Genomic DNA, 22,022 nt, shown 5'->3' with positions numbered 1-22,022 from the left:
ACAGAGAATATTATATAACTGTACCTTTGTGTTATACAACCTGAGCGCAGGGATCTGAAATCAGAACTAAGAGCTTGTTCTCTTTTCATGGGCATGCGCCACCTCTCATCTCCCCTGTACCCTGTTGTCATCGACTTCATCTGAAATGAACCACTCTCTATCTGGAGATGGGACGGGAAACTAAAGTCAGGTTACTGTCTAGATAAGATCGCAGTTTTCACAATGACCTCTTTTCTTTGGGTAACTTGGTCACTGTGTGTGTATTCCTTGGGGCCACAATCACTGACTGAAAGTTCTTGGCAGGGTCTGTGTGTGCACACATATGTGGAGGTCAGTGGACAAGTTGCAGGTCTAGGTTCTCTCTTCTACCATGCACATCCAGGGATCAAACTCGGACCAGCAGACTTGGTGGCAAGTGTCTTTACCTATTGCACCATCTCACTGCTCCCAAACTTTTCAAGGAAAAAAAAAGAAGAATAAGTTTAAAGGAAGCTGTCTTGTTATAGAACAAACATAAAGTAAATTTGGCTCTAGGTCCTTTTTAGATTTTAGCTTCCACATTAAGCGCCTTGCAGCTAGTTCCATGTTCTCATCAATAGACTATTGGGTGATTAGATGGTTAATCACCCTCAGAGTGGTAGATGGAAATGGGTTAACATGAGCTCTTTCTGTCTTCTACAAGACTTAATACACCAACTACACAGGAGTGCAGAGAAGTGGTGAAAATTGGTTAAGACTAATTCTTGACCAGGTTAGGTGTGCCATGCCTTGAATCCCAGCACTCAAGAGGCAGAAGTAGGCAGTGCCTGCTCTATAAGCAAGTTCCAAGACAGCCAGAGCTATAGAGAGACTCTGTATGTATGTATATGAGGCCCTGAATGTATATATTTGTGTGAATGTATATATGTATATATATGAGTGTTATATGCGTATATGCATACACACATATGTATGTATATGTGTGTGTGTGTGTGTGTGTATATATATATATATATATATGCATGTATTTTTTTCAGCCCCTTTGCAACTGGTTTCCAGCTCTAGCTCGATTTTCTTAGGGCTCCCATCAGAACTTTCCTAGTGTACCTGAAGGGCCTCTCCCTCTGTACCCCAGCTTCTTTTTCACTCTCCCTGGGTTCCCAGTCTGGGTCCAGCTGACCTCCCTCCTTAGGCCTCAACCCTCTGACTCTCTCTTGCTCCTTTTCTCTGTGATACAGAACCCTAAGCCATAGGGCAGTAAACAAAGGGGCCCCACAATCCAGGCTATGACCAGACATTTCTCAGCCCTTAGAGCAGTGTAGGAGTATCACTGGGAGATAACTCCAGTCTGTGCAACACAGAGACCCCTTTTCAAAATTACTACCAAAGCTAAAGAAAATCTCTATTTGATCATTTCCAAAATGTCTTTGGACACAAACATATTCAGATTCTGTAATCCTAGGTTAGGGCAGGAATGTCACTCTCTCCCTTTCAGTCCCGTTCTTTACTTATAACCCCTCCCCATTCTCCCCTTCAGCCCCTCCATTACCCATAACCCCTCCACGTTCTCCACTTTAGCCCCTTCCTTTACCTATAACCCCTCCACTTTCTCCACTTCAGCCCCCCCCACTTGACCCAAACCCCCACCCCACTGATTCCCTCTTGTAGCAGAGCACAGCTTTGCCATCTTCTAGCCTTACCCTCTAACTCCCCCAGCAGAGGATCCCGACCCAGGTGACTCTTACTCTCTGCTTCTCGGTACAGGGTGGAGAACATGTCCATGAGGTTGGAGGAAGTTAACGAGCGAGAACACTCCATGAAGGCGTCGCTCCAGACCGTGGACATCCGACTGGCTCAACTGGAGGACCTCATCGGACGCATGGCCACAGCCCTGGAGCGCCTGACGGGTCTGGAGAGGGCGGAATCCAACAAGATCCGCTCAAGAACCTCCTCAGACTGCACAGATGCAGCCTACATCGTCCGCCAGAGCAGCTTCAATAGCCAGGAGGGAAACACCTTCAAACTTCAAGAGAGTATAGACCCTGCAGGTGAGGAGACCATATCCCCAACTTCTCCAACCTTAATGCCCCGTATGCGAAGCCATTCTTTCTATTCGGTCAATGTGAAAGAGAAAGGTGGGCTAGAAAAGCTGGAAAGCATTTTCAAAGAAAGGTCCCTGAGCTTACACCGAGCTACTAGCTCCCACTCAGTAGCAAAAGAACCCAAAGCTCCTGCAGCCCCTGCAAACACCTTGGCCATTGTTCCGGACTCCAGAAGACCCTCTTCATGCATAGACATCTATGTCTCTGCCATGGATGAGCTCCACTGTGATATAGACCCTCTGGATAGTTCCATGAACATCCTGGGGCTGGGCGAGCCAAGCTTTTCAACTCTAGCGCCTTCCACAGCCCCTTCAAGTAGTGCCTATGCAACCCTCGCACCGACAGACCGACCTCCAAGCAGGAGCATTGATTTTGAAGACCTCACCTCCATGGACACTCGATCTTTTTCTTCAGACTATACCCACCTCCCAGAATGCCAAAACCCCTGGGACACAGACCCTCCAATGTACCACACCATCGAGCGTTCCAAGAGTAGCCGCTACCTAGCAGCTGCACCCTTTCTCCTAGAAGAGGCCCCCATTGTAAAATCCCATAGCTTTATGTTTTCTCCTTCAAGGAGTTACTATGCTAACTTTGGGGTGCCCGTGAAAACAGCAGAATACACAAGTATTACCGACTGTATCGACACAAGATGTGTCAATGCCCCTCAAGCGATTGCTGACAGAGCCACCTTCCCTGGTGGTCTCGGAGACAAAGCAGAGGACTTATCTTGTTGCCACCCTGAGCGAGAGGCAGAGCTCAGCCATCCTAGCTCTGACAGTGAGGAAAATGAGGGCAGAGGCCGGAGAGCTGCCAATCCGATCTCCTCTCAGGAGGCTGAAAATGCAGACAGAACCCTATCCAACAACATCACAGTTCCCAAGATAGAGCGCGCTAACAGCTACTCAGCAGAGGAGCCAAGTGCGCCATATGCACATACCAGGAAGAGTTTCTCCATCAGTGACAAGCTTGATAGACAGAGGAACACCTCAAGCCTACGAAATCCCTTCCAGAGAAGTAAGTCCTCCAAGCCGGAGGGCCGAGGGGACAGCCTATCCATGAGGAGATTGTCTAGAACATCAGCTTTTCACAGCTTTGAGAGCAAGCACAACTAAACCTTCTTAACGTGTGTTGCAGGAGGCTCGAGAATCCAGCACTAAAACTCTCCCCATGTCCACCTTGTCCCCCCACTTCCTTGAGTTATATCCGCTTTACTCTTAGCTGAGCAAAACATTGCCTTGGGAGATGTTAACTCAAAGGTAACCTCTGGGCCACAGGTCAAGCAAGCATTCCGTCTGGCCCAGTGCCAAACACAGGGTTTTCTGGCATGTTGACACTTGTTGGGAAGGGAGGGGAAAAGAGGACGGAAAGGGTTTAGAGATGAATGCGTATCACCAGGCACCACAGAAAGCCACGAGCTCTGGGGAACGAGCTCAAGCATTCTCCATGCCAGCAGGCATCTTGGGACTTCTGCCCTGTTACCAAGAGTTGAGGAGACAGGGCTAAAATTACAAAATAAGATAAAATAGCCAGCATGCAAGATGAGATATTCTAAACTTCCATTCTGTTTTCTTTTCACATTGGTTCCATCACTGGTGACTGATGAAGAACATCCCTTTTATTCAGTATAAGCCGGCAGCAAGCAGTTCTACCTAACGTCCCACATCCTTCTCATGCCAACACTTCTGTAATTGGTCATTATAAAGAAAAACAAGGTAACAGTCATATATACAGTTCGCCTGTCTCTTATATATTCACTTCTGGTGCCACAACTGTTTATCTCTTTAGAAGAAATAAGGGAACAGAATTGCCTTTTTTTGTCCTTTTTGTCTTGCAATCGAAATGAAAGAAGAGTTGATGTTGAAAGCAAGAGTGATATGATTTATAATATGCCATGGGCAACCAAGTGTATAGTCAAGCAAGCTCAGGACGAATGTAACCAGATAATTTTATATTTGTAAGTTATTTTGTATCTCACCTGTCATCAGTGAATTCACTCATCCAATATGTAATATTGAACTTTAAGAAAAACAGCAATGGGAAGAACTAACATTACGTTGTCGCGGGGGATGTTGTTACAGTCACACCATCCATAGTGTGTCATGCTGCTGTGTGGCCTTCTTCATTTGCATGTCTCCACTATGTCCTCCGAGCACCTTCAAGATGTTACTGCCAAATTCCCACACCACTCATCACATGACCATTTTGTATTTGAACACATGGTTATATGTGGATATTTTCATACCTAGAATTTAGCCATCGAATCTGGGCTCAGCATAAACTTAATCGGAGTTTCTCAAGGGCTGGTATCATTTTTATGGAAATGTTCCAAAGTACTTTTGTTTTGTTTTGCTTTTTTCCAAGACAGGGTTTCTTGTTTGTAACAGCTCTGACTGTCCTGAAACTCACTTTGTAGTCCAGGCTGGTCTCGAACTCACAGAGATCTGCCTGCCCCTGCCTCCCTAGTGCTGGGATTAAAGGTTTGTGCCACCGCTGCCTGGCCCCAAAGTGTTTTTTAAGGAAGTTTAAAAACCATAAATAATCTTAGACTTGACTGGGGGCTTGACATCTACCCAAAGCCATCAGTTGCAGGCAGACCATGAATATGTTTATTTACAAAGTTATAAAAAAGGTGTAGTAGGCCAAAAGAGAAAGCAAATATAGCTTATGCATAATTCTATAGTTTATGCTGTTTATGTATACACACACATGCACAGATACATGTTTATATACAGTAATAAAGCAGACAGAGAAATTTCTTAACAGGCTTGACTTCCTGTCATCTGAAGGTATAGCCAAGATTATTTTTTAATATTGAAGAAGCTTCACTGGAAAAAGTTTCACTGTGCTATTGGACCCACTGCTGAAATTACAATTTTTAAAAAGTCTCTGCCTTTTTAATCTTTTCTTACACTGAACAAGAACTGTCAAAGTGGTTCACCCTTGCCCTCTGCCTCCTCCTGTTTGGAAGCACGCACTATCGTGACATCTCTTTCACTCTGGTTTCTCTGGCAGGAAGCTATTACCACCAAATACAATCGGAATAGATGTGTGATTCCAAGCTAGTTTGTATTACACAGTCTAGAATGGAGGCATAAGTTTCTAAACTAGAAGCTAGATTTGAAGTGGAATAAGAAAATCTCGACCACAAAACTTTGGATTCCTATTTGGATCACTGAATATTTTAAAATAATAAAGTCTTTAAGAAAACTAATTTGGAGCCAGGAGTAGTGGTGATACACACCTGTGATCCCGGTACTTGGAGAGATGAGGCAGGAGGATGAGGAATTCAAAGTCAACCTCTGCTACACATCAAGGTCAAGGCCAATCTGGACTACATGAGACCCTGTCAAGAAAAAGGAAAAAAAGAAAAGAAAACATAAAAAGAAAAATATTCTGAGGCTAGGGCTGGGGCTCACTTCCTTAGCATACTCAAGGCCCTGTGTTCCATACCCAGTGGGGGGTGGGGGGGAGAGAAGGAGGAGGAAGGGAGAGAGGAAAAACAGAAACATGATTCATGTCCCTGGCCCCAGATGCTCTCTGGTTCTTTTAACCATTTATCTCATTTGGTGACATCAAGTCAATCCCTCACAAAACCTCTAGCCATATATATGGAACCAAGCTTAAGGAACCAAGCTTTTCATCCTAAAACAAGTGGCAAGCTCACATACTTGTAGAATCAGTTTTCATCCTTGGTATTTCGGTAACACCCAACCTCTTCGTTGAAAACTATGCTGGAGACACATCCTTATTGATCTCTCTCCCAACAGACATGCATTGAATCCCAGAGTAAATCATTTGACTCTAAGCTTCCTTGAGCCATGAGTCCCTGTGAGCACCTCACGGAAACTTTGAGCCCTGTCACACACACACCCCCAATTCACATCCATGTGAAGCTGCAATGTAACTTTCAGGGGTTCATGACTCCCCTGTTTCCACGGTGGCTGATGAAGAGAGAGACCACGTTCATTAGCAGCCAAGCTGAAACAGGCACCAAACACTTTTAGACCATTTCCCTGTGACTCTTTGGAAGGCCATGTCCCTGCGCTTCTGTCCCTTAGAGTAGATACGGTTAGCTGGATGTGGTTGGGCCACTTCCATGACTTTGATTAGCAAGGATTCTCAAAGGCAGAGACTGAGGGAATCCATGGAGAAGTCCAAGAAAATGAGTTTGTCATCTGTGACCACAGGGCAGGTGCCAAGCACTGTGGGGCCTGGCTTGGGACCTCACTGGAAGCAAGGGAGAGAAAGGACAAGCCTGAGTGTCTCTGTTGGTTGTGACCACCTGAGAGAAAGAACGTGACTTGGGAAAGGAAACACTTAACAGTCCTGAGCTTTTGTTCTGCATGAAAATTAAGTGCTAGCCTCCTTGGTGAAGTGTGTAGAATCTCTAAGCCAAATGTCAACAACTTCAGACACAAACTGTGTAGGCCTCATAAGCCATCTCTTTCCTGTACGTGTGTGTGTGTGTGTGTGTGTGTGTGTGTGTGTGTGTGTGTGTGTGTTCTTTTCAGTCCCATCTCCTTCCATGTCTGGGTTCTCTGCACCAGTGTGGCATCGATTCTGTGGCCTTGTACAGACTGCTTGTGTTCAGCTCATCCGTCCCACCATGTCCCTGATGGAGGGGACCTTGATTACCTGCCTCGTGAATTAAGCAGCTCATGAGCAGCCGGTCATTGAAGACCATACATACTTAAAGTCATAGAGGGCTCAAGAAAGAGATAGCATATTTAATCGTCTGCTTCATAGGTGCCAATTTTTATATACTGCAATGTGTAATGATTTGTTCTAAATTGCTTGCTTGTTCCTTTTGGGGAAGAAATGATGGATGTTTTATAAAAAAAATGGCCATATTTTATATTTACAGTTAGAAACTGATAGATTTGAATGGAGTGCTAGAACGCAAGAGGATAGTTGTCGTGGCCAGTTTGTGTTTCTGCAAGTCAAAGGAGGACAGTCAGAGTGCGGCACTTTATAGACCTGGGTGTTTCTTTAATGTCGAAGCTTCCAGGGCCAGCTAATACTTAGCACTTTGAAAGTTCCCCCTTTGGAAAAAACAATATATATACATATGCCAGAATAATGAAATGGGGGGAGGGGCACTTGTGAAAACACAAAATGTGTTTCTTCTGAATGTTACAAATGTATTTTCAAATCCGGTTTCTATAGATAACATTATGGTAGATCACTGGATAGTACGTTTCTTTTCGTCTTCCTGCAGCTGTACAGTCTAATCTCCCTGGGTGTTTGGGATGTTTGATTTCCTTAAAGGCAATATTATCCAGTTATCCATCATGCTCTATCTATAGGCTCTGACATGTGACATGTTGGGCGATGCTGTATTATAAAACACATGTAAACCTATCTGTAACCTGTGTTTAACCCAGCATAGTTGTAGCATGTGGTTGTATTAATGAACGTCGCAGGACCGCTTTCTACTCATTTATAAACCTGTAACATTCAATAAAGAAGCACATGAGCAAGGATTGATGACGTTCCCATTTCCATGTTATTTGGCAGCTTCTGGCAATGGGCGTTTTTGTTCCTGGTCTTCATTATGTTGCCCATACTCCTCAGACTACTGTAAAATGTTTGTGTAAGCTGATGGCCATCCTCTACCAGGTCCCGCTAGCTGTGAGAGGCAGGGTATGGTTGTGTGATGGACAAGCTGCCATGTTATGCAAAATACTATATAACCAATGAACTTAAATATTTTAAACTCCAGTTGAATCGGCTGTTTGTTTACGTCTGCTGACCCCGTGTGGAAGCCGTATACAGTATTTGGTAAATACGTTCATTCAGTAGCGCTGTCTGTTCTAGATAAAGTGATGCTAACGTTTAGGCGGCTGTATACTTGTAGGCCTAGATGTTGCGTTCAACCCGCTAATCCTTCCAATAGCGATGTGACTTGACTGAAGTAACCCCTCTCCAAACTAAGTCTTAATGTTGCACCAGCACAACGCATGCTGTGCTTTATGCACCAGTCTTGACTCTGTTTAGCGTACTTAACGTTTTACTCTTGTCTGCTGCAGTGCTTAAGACAGTTAGGGGCCCAAGCAAACTGTTGGGCTTCTTTAACTGCAGCTTCTTTCTGGTTTCAGAAATTAAACCAAGTAATCAAGGCTTCCTTTTGTTTCAAGTTTGTACAGCTCTGAACAAATAATATAGCTAGAGTATCCCCTGCAAGTCGCAATAGCTAGGGCCCCAGAGATGGCAAAGCAGCACCACTTTGGAGTCCCAGGGTCTAGGTGCCGGGGCATCTGTGGCATGAAAGACATGCCTTGGATTCTTTAGAGCTTCCTAGGTGCAAATTGCTCAACCAGAGATGAAAGCCAAGGGTCCATGGTGGCAGGACAGGAATGCATGGACGCTATGGGTGAATGGTCCCACGCTAGTGGACGAGGACCCCCCCCTTGTCCTGTGCCTTTCACACCCATGGGGGAGCTGGGTCCAGAGGTGGGAACGGGCAATTGCTTGATGAAGCATCAGGTGACTCCAAAGAGTTTATTCTTTAAAGAAGTCGCGGTTCCATGGTTACAAGCCATTCAACATCTGGAAAGGGATGGATCCAACTTGCACAGTCAAAATGCTCCCAAAATGAGCAGGGAAACCTTTTCTCTCCACCAGCTTTGCCCTGTGCTGTCTCTTGTGTCTACGAGTCAAGCATTCTGTCTCTCAGATTAGAGTCAATAAAAGAAGGGGTTGGCTCTGATTAAAAAAGAACAACTTTTTCTTCTCTTTTTCAAATTAATTTCAGAGAGTGTTAATGTCTCCTTTGCTCTCATGATCTCTTTGCACTGATTACCCCTAATAAAAGCCAAGATATTCTGATTTCTGTGTGTCATCTAAGAGGGGATGGAGGTGACCAAGTCACCCGGATTAATCAAAAGAAGCGGTTTGTTTCCTAACTTTCCTGGAATAACTGGCCACCTTCTGCTGGCAGCACATGGATCCCTGCACTGGCAGTGGGTTTGGAAACTGAAACAATGGACATCTATGTAGATGCCCATAGATTGGTGGGCATCAGTGCCAGCCATGACTCCAGCCTCTGGGGGGAGGCAGATTCCTGAAGAATGTGAGGCACAGGGTGAAATCAGCCTTGGGCCTGGGGTTGCAGTCTTTTTTTTTTTTTTGTTCCCTTTTCTTTCCTTTTCTTTAGTCTAAAGTCTAAAGCTAGCTCCTTTTTTTTTCTATGTGTGTGAGACCAACAGACTCATCCATTACCTCATATGGACCCCCAAACAGTAACCCCAAACATTGACTACATGGGAAAAGCCAGATGTTCTGAATTTGTCCCGGGTCTGGGCTCCCAGCTGACTTCACCTCCTCCCTCCATACATGTTCCTAACGTGGCTACTGTGACATCTGTCACAGCTGAATCTGAATCGCCTGTCTGAATCCTGCAAGGCCCTCTACATCTCTACCCAGTCACCTGCCTCTCCATGAAGGGATGACAAATTCAATCCAAGACCCAGATCTAGAACACAAAAGAATGGGCCTAGGAAAGACAATGCAAGCAAAATCTGTTGACCATGAAAACATGTATGTCCCAACAGAAAGATTCAGATGTGGGCTTTCAAGCCCTGTGCTAGCCTCCCAGGTGTCTGCAGCACGATTCTCAATGGCCATGTCAGGGGGCCTCTGATTTGAAGCCAAGCGGGGCCTGATCTATGACTCTCACACAGAGCAAACACATCAAATACACTCAAGAACTTCAAGTTGGGAGAGGCAGTTCACGCTATTTGGGGTGACTCGTAGAGAACTTCCATGGATGTTGAGAGCATGTTTCACTGGATCCAAACACAGGACCAGTGTGAGGGAGACTATGAGGAAGGATGTTGTAGCATGTGAAGACTTAACCTGCTTCCTGTCACTGGAGTATCTCACCTGAGTTTCTCTTGCTGCTCCCACCGTGGAAGTCAGCCCGTGTCGTCAGTACACTACACTCATGGTCATTTCCTAATATAGCACTTAGACTGTCGCTTGTCAATGAGTTGATTCTAGTTTACAATGGGGGGAATTATTCAGACACCATTTTTAAATGAATTCCTATAAATACAATGATTTTCAAGTTGGGTTTACTAAACATACATACATCTTTTCTTCCTTTCATGTATGATAGAAAGAGGTTTGCATATCTACTGACACTGGATATATATATATATATATATATATATATATATATATCCAGAGGCATTGTTCTTTTTTAACGGTCTGTTATTGGATTCACAATGCACTTTGAGCTTGTCTGTTTAGATCTATAATTTGAAGCAGAAGTTGGCAGATGCTACAGGCAAAGAACTTTCTGGAATTTCTGTAACAATTGTTTTGCAATAAAAAAAATACAAATGGTTTAAAACATGACTCAGACTTTCTTGTACATTTATGTGTCTCTACCTGCTCGCCACCATTCTCATGCTAAAGCTCCTGGTGATTGCTAGGGAATCACTGCCCAGAACTGTATGAATTACTCATTTTGGAAAAACAGAAGTTACAAACTGTTCAACTATGGGGTGTGTTCACCAGCAAAGAATGGATATTATAGGTCAATGCGGTGTGTGTGTTTCTTTTTAATTTGAAACCATTTTCAAATTGACAGATATCACATCTAATTCTATGTTTCTGGTACTTCCTAAGAAATGTGAAAATCTGACCATAATAGACTTATCCTATTCCCACCCAACCGAACAAAATCGTGTCCGTTCAATGGGAGTTCAGATTCTCCAGTCCTCCACAGTTCCCACTGCTCCCTCCTGTCCCTTATCTGATGTCCTTCCCTTGCTGAAATTTCCTGGAAAGCCCCTAGAAGCCCTGGAACTTCAGGACTAAAGGATGTGAAAGAGTAGTGGCAAGTTTAGAATACTGAACTAGAAAAGACTCAGGGTAGCAATTTGTTAGGGGAATAAAGAATAAGAAGAACTTGTCTTTGTCCTAAAAAATGTAGAACAACTATGTCTTCATTATCCCATTTAAAGCATATTATGAAAATTTTCCAATAGACTGGTTTACAGGTCTGACTGTATATTCCATTAAGAAGGACAAGCAAAAGCCTTGCCTTTATAAATCTTTTAATTTTTAAAAGCATAGACAGAGAAATTACAAAATATATATGCATTCATTCATTTATTAGACAGCCTCATTTTGTTTTATAGACTGGTCTAGAACTCTTGGACTTGAACAATCCTCCTGCCTCAGCCTTCCAGTTAGAAATGACCACAAGTGCATACTGTGGTGCCTAGTTATTCCTTCAATGAAAAAGAATTGTGCCCCAAAAGATACCAAGATGAGGGTCTGTAGAGATGGCTCAGAGGTTAAGAGCTTTGCCTGCTCTTCCAAAGGTCCTGAGTTCAATTCACAGCAACCACATGGTGGCTCACAACCATCTGGAATGGGCTCTGGTGCCCTCTTCTGGCCTGCAGGCATACATGCAGACAGAATATTGTATACATAAAATAAATAAATATTTTTTAAAAAGATACCAAGATGAATAAAGTAAACTAAGCCCCTGTGCTTGTGCAGCATCACACTCAGCTGTCCTGAGAGTGAGATCATATCATTATCATTTAGTTGCCCAAAGAATAAAGCATGAAAAAACCAGTCTAGAGATTTAGAGGAGTTGCGCTCTATGGCTCAGGAGAAATGTTCTGCATTGGACTGAACCCGCCTACTCATTTCTTTGTAATGGAATGGTTGACACCATTTTCTGAAAGCAACTTGTTATGTATGCTCTTCAGTGCATATAGCTGCCATAACACACATGGCATTCAATAAAGTGCCCTGGAAACCCCCCAATATAGACAGGCACGCTTCGTCCTTGGATGAGACACCAACACAAGTGAGAAAAATAAATTCTGTAGAAATAATTATCATTACATTTTGCTCATGTTACCTCATTTAACTGAAATACAGAAAAACTGATCTAGCCATAAAAGGAAGGTCTTTGGTAATCACATCCTTATCACTGGGATTTTTAGTAATTACTTTTTTTTAACCTTTCTAAGTCACTGGGTATTTGACTTTTACTCAAACATTCAGCTCATCACAATGGTAAAGCTTAATCCATTTCCTTAAAGCTTTATTATGGTCATAATCTTTCCATATGTTTTTGGGATAGTGACTAGTGATGCCCAGTTATCTTAGATTGTCACTTGAGATCAGAGTATTGCTCTAATCTTCTCTGTCTCATTTGTTAAAGTTAGATATATCAGTTTTCTAGAACTTTCTTAACAAAGTAGCATAAACTTGGAAACTTAACAGAAATTTATCATCTCAAATTTCTGGAGATTTTTTAGTCCAAAATAAAAAATTTGTTCCCTTCACATGGTCTTGCCTGCTTTGCAGTGTTTTCTGACACTCACTGGAATCCCTTGACTTATAAAAGCATCACCCTGTGCTCTACCTTCATGTCCCATGATGTCACATGATGTTCCCCACATATTGTCTCCAACTTTCTCCTTTTTACGAGAATACAAATCCTACTCTATTAGCCCCACCACTACCCTGCACCTTTACTCATTCTGCCTACAATGATCTTTTTTCCCTAATAAGGTCATATCTGAAGTATTCAGGGCTAGGATATCCACACGTGATACAAAATCAAATGGTAATGGTGAGTAAATTTGTACATAGGTTTACAGAGGCCATTGGTCTTTCTTGTGTCTTTTAAGATAAAGAAATCAAATTCAAGAACAAATCCAAAACCATTTATGGGTTAACCAAAAGGAAAAAATGATAAATCAGTTATGCCAACCAAGAAATTATTCAAACTTTTATTAAAACTTATATAAAAATTTACGTCTTCATGTATCTCTATAAAAGACAATATGGGAACATGGAGATGGTTCAGTAAGTATGCCACACAAGCTTGACAATCTCAGTTCAATCCACAGAACCATACACAAACAGAAGGAGAGAGCCATCCCCTGAAAGTGTGCCTCCGACCTCCACAAATATGCCAGGGCATATAAAACCCACATTTTCATACATGCCATACACATGAACAGTAAGAAACATTTTTTTAAGGAGCTACACAGTGAGTTTGAGGCCAGCCTAAGTGATATAGTAAGACCCTGCTTTAAAACTAAAAATGCATTCCAGTATCGTGGCTCATACTAGTAATCCCAGAACTTGGGAGACCGAAACAGAAGGACTGGCATAAATGTGAGGCCAGCTTGGGCAACTGTCTTAAGAAATGCTGCTAGGCGTGGTGACACACGCCTTTATCCCAGCACCCAGAAGAAAGAAGCAGGTGGGTCTCTGTGAGTTCGAGAACAATTGGGTCTACATAGAATGTTCCTGGTAGTCAGAGATATATAGTGATGCCTAATCTTAAAATAGATAGATAGATAGATAGATAGATAGATAGATAGATGATTGATAGATAGATGATAGATAGATAGATAGATAGATAGATAGATGATAGATAGATAGATGATTGATAGATAGATGATAGATAGATAGATAGAGATAGATAGATGATGATAGTAGATAGATAAATAGGTAGATAGATAGATAGATAGATAGATAGATAGATAGATAGATGATAGACAGATAGAGATAGATAGATGATGATAGTAGATAGATAAATAGATAGATAGATGATAGATAGATAGATAGATAGATAGATAGATAGATAGATAGATGATAGACAGATAGATAGAGATAGATAGATGATGATAGTAGATAGATAGATAGATAGATAGATGATAGATAGATAGACAGACAGATAGACAGACAAAATAACAATAGTGATGATGCTAAGAATAATAATAACAATAAGTGCTGAATAAGCGGTAGTGGTAGTGATAGCTCAGTGGGAGAGCCCTTGACTAGTATGTACGGGCTCTGTGTTCATTCCCAAGATTCACATAACCACACGCACACACACAGACACACACATGCACATACGTGCACACACACATGTATGCATGCATGCACGCACACACACAAAATTAATACATTAGGAGACTATATAGTTTGGTACCAATTTCTATAAAATTCAAACTAGACATACAGATGGAGATATATTGGCATATAAGTCATGAAAAGACTGCAGAGATGCCTCAACACATAGTAAAAGTTTTATAATATAGTTTTTCCTTTTGAAAATGAATCAAAAGTAACCTAAAGCTGGGTAGTACACAACTTTAACTCCAGCACTCAGGAAGCAGAGGCAGGTGGATAGCTGTAAATTTCAGGTCAGCGTGCTCTACATAGTTCCAGGAAGCCAGGGCTACACAGAGAGACTGCCTCACAGAGGGAGAGGGAGAGAAACAGAAAGTGACCTAAGCAAAGTTGGGGGGCATAACAAGAGGCATTAACCTCAGTTAGGAGGTTTTTTCTTCACTGTCTTTGTGTTAATGGCCATTGTAGGCATCACCCAGAAATCATGAGGCTTCCAATGCGAGTCATCTCCTCCAACAAATGATATAGTTAGAAGAAAATGGGAGAAATTGGTGTAACTACTAATGTCATGAAATTATCATTTAAGGCATAAATATAATCAATGCCTTTTGAGCAGTTACTTTGTTCTCATGAAAGAACTGAAATTTTTATTAAAAAGGCAAGACAGTCACGACTAAAAAGATAATTGCATGTTTTCATTATTTAATTAGAGCTGTTGAAAAAAATGGGACCAAGCAGCCTAAGTATGGCTCATCAGCATTCAAAGCGCTCAAGTAGAAGCTAATGGCCCAGGGAAGGCAGTGCGTGGATGGTTTCCCATATTTAGGTAGAAAATTGGACTCCATATCCTATTCTGAGACTATAGAACGAGACTAGAAAGTCTTCAAAATTAAGAGAACAAACCCTCTAGCCTGGCAGAACCTAAAGGGATATATAAGACTAAAGACAACATAGGGCCAGATATTCCCAAGGCTAGAGCCCCAGGTAAAAACAAGATTCCACCATGAGAAAAAAACGAGACCAATTCCTTGGGAGCAATAGGAAGTCACCCTGCCCTGTGCAGAGGACTCAGCCCCGAGAGGGGCTGCTAAGTGCGGTGGCCCCTTCAATTTACCTAATTGTTTCAACACTTCTATGGTTATTATTTTGTCCTGGGTAGAGGAGAGGAGACTCACCATTCTATACATTAGTGGCAGGCTAGGGTTTGGACTTTATTCTGTGGCAGGAAGAAAGCAGCTGAAGAATTCTAAACAGGGCACGTGGCACATGACAGTGAGGTCCCTAGAGGAGCGAGGAGCAGTGGGGCCCATTGAAGGCCTGACTCTCTTGCAGGCAAAAGTGAAAGGAAGCTTCACAAGCCAACTTCATTAGCGTCCCTTGAATGCCTACTGTTTGACAGACACTAACTGAGTGTCACTACCCTCTATCAGAAACAGCACTCTCTCACTCACCCTTCTGATGAGCTAAGTCTTTCTCAGTAGACGACTATGGTTAAACGCACGCCAAGGCCTACGCCTAGAATGCCTGCTTTCCAGGAACATTTGTGCTGTGGAGAACAGCTCTAGGCTCTGGCTGAAGCTCTTCATTAGGCCAGTGCATTCTTGGCTTGATAGGCTTGATCTAGAAGTGTCAATCAGCTAGCCATGGTGGTGAATACCTGTGAGCTCAGCACTTGGGAATAAGAGGCAGGAGGACTTGCAAGGTCAGTTTGAGTTACCTTGTGAGCTTAAAAGACAGTCACAATGATAGTAGTAGTTGTAATTAAAGCAGCAATTCGTTCTTTTCTTGAAAATTGGGTCTAGAGATGGTACAAAGGGGCAAGATGGGTAAAGTGCAACCCAGACCCTTGGGTTGTCACCCGTCATGTTCCTGCAGGTTGGCTAAGTTGCAGAGAAAATCAGTCTGCCAAGAACAAGAGAGAGGAATATAGTCACGAAGACAGGAGCAGATGTAGGAACCAAAAAGATTCTAGAGTCTTCCTGAGATGTAGCTATAATCCCACATTTAGGCTCTAAAAAACATATCAGTATCCTTAAAATAAATACTTCTGTCATACACTGAATTATGTCCCCAAAGATACCTCTGTTCTAATTTCCAGAACCTGTGGCTATTAGCTTGTCTTGTCAGAATGGGTGTCCTAAAATGGGGGGGGGGGACAACCCTGGATTATTCATGTGGCTCTGATTGGAAGGAGGGGAGTTGCTATGCCCAAATCTGCAAAGTCCCCCAAAAGCCAACAAGGAGAGTGAGTCCTACATGTAAAAGCAAAGAGCCTTTATTTTATGCAAGTTTGCAAACTCAGTCTCTCCGCATGTCCAATGTATTGGAATAAACGGAGAGACCCAAGTTCAGTTAGAGTTGGGTTTTTTATAGTAGTAAAGGTGGGAGTGAGGGGTTTCTGAGCTTCAGGACCACTGATTGGCTGACATTTGTCTAGGGGTATCCTGGTGAGTGTGTTCTGGCAGGTGATCCTATCTACAGCAGTTGGAACATTAGGTATTTCCTTTGGATGGTCTGTTCTTGGGTGGTGCTCAGGTCATCTTAATTTATGGTCCTTCCTGTTACCAGGTATTGCTTCAGGGTAAACTACTGAGACTCAGGCCTCTATTAAACTTATCGATGCCCGAGTCCTACACTGGCAGGTGATAATGGTTGAAAGTAAAAACTTCCTTTGGGTGATCTGTTCATATCATGGCTGGCTCCTATAGGAGTCAGAGTCAGAAGGCCAGGGATAACAGAAGTAAACTGGAAGAAGGGACCTAAAGTCCAGGGATGCAGGAAGCCTCTAGAAGCTGGAAAAGACACAGACTAAACCCCCCAGATAGTCCCTAAAAATTATCAGATATGCTGCCATCTTGGTTTCACGTCTTTAAGATACGTTTGCATTGATGGCCTACAGAACCATGAGAGAACATTGCATTGACTTCTCAAAGCGGCAGTTGGGAATAAACACACTGCAACCCCACACCTAGCATTTTTTAAAGTGAAAATATATTGTACAACCTCCAGAATCTCACTACTGCATATTTTTCTTTGTCTTTGTGATACATTCTAGCCCAGGCTGGCCTCAAACTCATGACCGTCTTGCCTCAGCCTTCTGAGTATTGTTCAGATATATAGTATTGAGTTGGGTGTGGTGGTGCCTACACTTCCAAGCTTGGGGGTTGGACAGAAACATTGGTATATTAAATGTATATATTGACAAAAAAAATATCCTGGCTTCAAGATGTGGAAAAAGAAACTTAGGATTATTAATACAGCTATTTACTCTTCCAGCTATAGTTCAACCATCTCTATTTCTATAAAGGATTCACCAACCCACCCCAATGATCTTTCCTTACTACCCAGCCTTCACACCTTACTGCTAAGTTTCTTTGTCTCCCATCCCTCTCAGGTCAATCCCTGGAGACCCTTGGCACATTCTTAGGACCCAGATGAGAGCCCAACACTGAATAAATGAAGAAATAAATGCATATTTCAGTTCAGGCCCTCAGCAAATCCCCCACTGAGTAGCATTAGCACATGTCCCCATATGAACCTGATTTTGCTAAGTACCATAAGTTAATAATATAAACAAATTCCCCTTGAATGTGGAGTATGCTTCTAATGTACATTTAACTTTGCAATGGATACAGAGCTAAGTTGAAGGAACCAGGGAGGACTTCTCAGGAAAGGTGAGATTTGAACTCGAATATCTCAACTGTGAAGAATGGGCAAAATGTCAAGGTAGGGTGCAGATTTGACAAGAAAGGTATTACCTGGGTTTTTCAAAAGTCCTAACAGCATGAAGATGCAGCAGAGTCTGAAAAGCGATGAGGGACTCACTGGGGCTAGAGTACACTCCAACATGTGGTAAGCAAAAAAAGACAGGTCCAGAAAACCTGATCTAGGCTAGAGCTAAAGATGACTCAAAAAGGCAACAATAGAAAAGCTGATGTGGGAAATAGACAAATCTCATCAGTGAGATGAAAGCGCTTCAGGGTGTGCTAAGTATGGAAGAATCTTCTGGATGGACATAGCAGAGTGAGAAGAGACACTAACCAGTGAAAAGGGGCAAACCAAAGATGACGCCAAGGACTTAAGTCTCAAATGTGATCCTAGAAATATAGAGAGGGCAACTGTGTATTGTCACTGTGAGCCAGTACACTTTCTCCCCCCGACAGAAGAGCGAAGACACAAATAAACTATGAAACGAAGTCAAATGAGTGAATTGAATGAACAAATGATGACAGCCCGTGACCCAAACAGTGACAAGACCACACAAGTCTGAAGCCAAAGACACATGAAACCTTTTGCTTGAAATATGATCTGGGTTGAAGAGTATTTGGGGACTGTGGCCAAGAGCGCTTTAGTCACCAAGGTGTTCTCTCCTGTGTGATATGTCTGAGTAAGTCCTCTGTGAGCCTCTAATCCAATAGCAGCAGACCAGGTCAAATATGCAACAGTTGTCCCTCTGGGGCACCTTGGGCATGCCATGAAAGCTAACTTGGCCATGGGAAGAAGCTCTAGGAGGGAGTCAATGGAAGGCCCCATGTGGCTGAATGTGCATGAGCAGCTGACAGCAAGGTATGCTGACTGAGAGACTGGAGACTGAAAGCAGCAAGCCACACAACGCAGAGCTATCTCCCCTTGGAGGAGAGGCAGCCTAGGAACCCAGTGGGTCCTTCCCTACAGCACCCAGATGCCTTCCCCAATATGATCTAAATCACTTTGTTCTTGATTGCAGTTCTCTCTGCCCACACCCTCACCCCTCAAACTCATTCACTTTAAAAGCTCTGATCTATCCTACCTTGCTTAGTTTTTATTTTATTTTTTATTTTTGTTTTTGGAGATAGGGTCCCTCTACACAGCCCTAGCTGTCCTGGAACTCCCTATGTAACCCAGGCTGGCCTCAAACTCCCAGAGATCCACCTGCCTCTGCCGGGATTAAAGGTATGTGCCACCACACCTGGCTTACTTTGCTTATTTAGTGAACACAACCATGTCCCATTTCCTAAGAAGACTGATCCCTGGTGTCCCTTGTGTACCAAGGGACCCATTTTGCTAAAAAGGACACACGTGGGCTATGCAGAAAGGAGAGTGGAGGCAGGGATGGGGTATGCTAACACACACAGGCACACGCACACATCCTGCTTTGCTTTGTGTCTCTTTCAATGTGTTTGAGTCAGGGGTCTCACTCTGTAACTCTGGCTGGCCCCCAAGCTTACAGTAATGGTTCTGCCCATGTTCTCGAAGTGCTGAGATTACAGACGTGAGCCACTCTGGCTAACATCACAGATACTGTCAATAAGTTCTTTCCTCAGAGTTCATACACAGCCCAGGCAAAAGAAGACAGCTGATATAGCCTGTTGTCCCTGGCTGCTAGAGACTGGAGGAGCTGTTTCTCGGTTTCCTGTTGTAGGCTTCAAGCAGACTTGTCTCTGCTCTCTGGGCTTCTAGACTGATGGTGGAGGCTCCTGTGGCTCAGTTGTATTCAATCAATTTTGCTGGGCCATTAGCTCAGTCTGCAGTGGACAAAAAAAGCAGGTCAGCTCCATCGTGTCATGCCGGCACTTCAAAAAGTTCCAAAAGCCAATCTGATATCTCTCCTAACATATTCTCTCCATTGCTCTGTCTGCTACAGATGTCTACAGGTTGGACTAGGCCTGTGATTCCTTAATTTCTTGATGTATAATCATTTACTGTGATGTACTGAACGCTAAAAACAACACTTAGGGGGGTAAGAGAGAGCTAAGATTTGGACAGCTATTTAAAGAGGATCACAGATCATCCACTGTCACCAAAGGAAGGCTCTGGGAAGCCCAGATTAAGACTCAACAGGACCCCAGGCAGCCTGTCAAATGGAAAAGTACACAGTTACCTGGAGCCTCTGTTTGCAGAGGAGACCCAGCTGACAGCTGTCTGCAGCGGAACTGCAAGCAGCAGGGACACACTCATGGCTCTCCGCTCTCCGCAGCCGCTAACAAACACACCAAAGTCAAGACAGCCAGACCCTGAATTAAGCGAGTCAAGCTATTCCTGATGCAGCTGGCGGAACGGTCTGCACTTCTAGGTCTCCTGAAAAATAGCGGCTGCAAGGGGGGATGCTGTGCCTGCAAACGGGAGCATGGTAATCACCTCAGATTGTCTGGAGATCTGTCTCCTGCTCCACCAGCTGGAGAGACTAGCTGCTAATAGGAACGCCACTCTTTAAAAGCAAGCAGCCTTGCCTATCACGACGCTGTGCGGTTTGCTCTCTGTCACAGTGGGTGCTCTTAGTGAACAGAATACATGTGATCACAAGCTGCCGATCCATGAGCACAATTGTCACATCTCCTGCTTTTTCCAGAGAATTCTTTGACTCCCCAGAAGTCATCCTGCTTCCTCTATTTCTTTTATTTATTCATTTATTCATATGTGCATGTATATTTTGCCTGCATATATGTCTGTGCACTACACATGCACATGGTACCCAGGGAGTACAGAAGAGCATGTCAGTACCCTGGAACAAGAGTCACAGATGGTTGTGAACTGTCATGCGGATGCTAGAAATCAAACTCAGGCCCTCTGGAAGAACACCCAGTGCTCTAAACTTCAAAGTGAACATACATCTTCCATAGTTACAACAACAATTAACATTTTGCTGTTTGCTTCTTCCATCTCTATATAAACTTCCCCCTAAAGCTATATTAATCAAAGCACTTCACTTCTGCAGACTGGAACATGTCTCCCAAGAATAACGAATGATACCTCTCCTCTATGGTTGTGTAGTGTTACCATGCACAAGGAAGCAACAACAATCCTAAGGTCATCTACCATCTAGTCCAAGTCAAATTCCACAATTGTTTCCAAATTTACTCTTGGGACCATTTTTACCTTCTAAGCCAGCATGTTTGATTGTTATAGCTCTTTAGCCTTTCAGACAATGGCTGCTTCTGCAGCACATCCTTGGTTCTCATGAGACTGAGTTTCCAAAGACTGCAGGTCAACTGTCTTGTTGACTGTCCCACATTCTGAACCCATGTGGCTGTTTTCCATTTCTTGGCCATGTTCCTCTAGACTCTGTGTGGCCTATAAACTGGTAGATAGATAATACTCTGGTTAAACATATTGGATAATGATGGGGCTATTACTCAGTGGTAGAGTGTATGTATAGCATATATAAAACCTTGTGTTCATAGCCCAGTGCCACAAAAATAGAAGGAAGGGAAGAAAGGAGAGAGGGAGGGAGGAAGGGAGAAAGGGAGGGAAGAAGGGAGGGAGAGAAGGAGAATGGATGGAAAAGAAGGCTTGCTCAATAAGAATACTTCACAAATATCTTCCACATTTTGGTGTCACACCAGAAGGTCACCAAATTCGAAGTAACGCTGCCCTCGATCACATGGTCAATGTGGCCATCACCAGGTTTCTACAGTGTAAAGATACATTCTACCTTGGTAATTCATATGAAAACTGGAAAGTGATATTTGGGGTCACATGACTTATTTGTCAGGAAGAACTTTGGAAGGACTGTTTTAACCTTCTGTCCCTGTCAGTTATTCTAAAACTCCCTTTGGAGTTACCTAATCCAAAGGGCAATCTTACTGTCACATCTATGTGAGGCAAGAAACAGATCGGGCCAGGAAGTGGTGGCACATGGCTTTAATCCCAGCAGAGGCAGGAGGGTCTCTGTGGGTTCAAGCCCAGTCTGGTTTTCAAAGTGAATTCCAAGACAGCCAGGATTACATAGAGAAACCCTGTCTCGAAAACCCAGGCGGGGTGGGAAAAAAAGCTAGGTCAGATCTGCTTTGACACTGCCTCCTGCTGTCACACAGCATTACCACTGAAGACTACTCCTGCAAAGTCCTAGAATTCTAGTTCGTCTTGGGATCCTGCCACTTTTGTCCCCATCATTGAACGGGCTGCTGTAGTCTACAAAGGACAAAGTCCCTCCCTCAGTGCTAGGTGGAGCTATGTACACGTGCCCTTCCCCAACTCACAGAGGCTCTTGTCAAGAGCAGCTCACCCCAGGAATGCCTCTTCACAACTAGCCCAGTCTCTTCTGCTTCACAGATCCCT

At 43.4% G+C, this 22,022-nt stretch overlaps 1 protein-coding gene across 23 annotated transcripts in view; it reads left to right on the top strand.

Annotated features, from left to right (window-relative positions):
- Trpm3 (transient receptor potential cation channel subfamily M member 3) overlaps positions 1–10,426 on the top strand; it is an 804,706-nt gene extending 794,280 nt beyond the window's left edge. For 21 of the 23 annotated variants that reach the window (XM_041661180.1, XM_041661178.1, XM_041661173.1 and 18 more), the window contains one exon: positions 1,744–10,426. In XM_041661180.1, coding sequence (XP_041517114.1) covers positions 1,744–3,196 — 1,453 coding nt within the window. In that variant the 3' untranslated portion in view covers positions 3,197–10,426. The remainder of the gene's footprint in view (positions 1–1,743) is intronic. The other 2 variants (XM_041661186.1, XM_041661185.1) reach the window with 1 other exon arrangement.
- The last annotated feature ends 11,596 nt before the right edge of the window (positions 10,427–22,022 follow it).

This window comes from Microtus oregoni, unplaced genomic scaffold, assembly GCF_018167655.1.
Source record: "Microtus oregoni isolate MIOR12 unplaced genomic scaffold, Mior012 000012F_ref0000307, whole genome shotgun sequence".
Taxonomy (NCBI): Eukaryota; Metazoa; Chordata; class Mammalia; order Rodentia; family Cricetidae; genus Microtus; species Microtus oregoni.
Note: the sequence above shows the minus strand (reverse complement) of the source record. Positions and strands in the feature narration are given on the sequence as shown.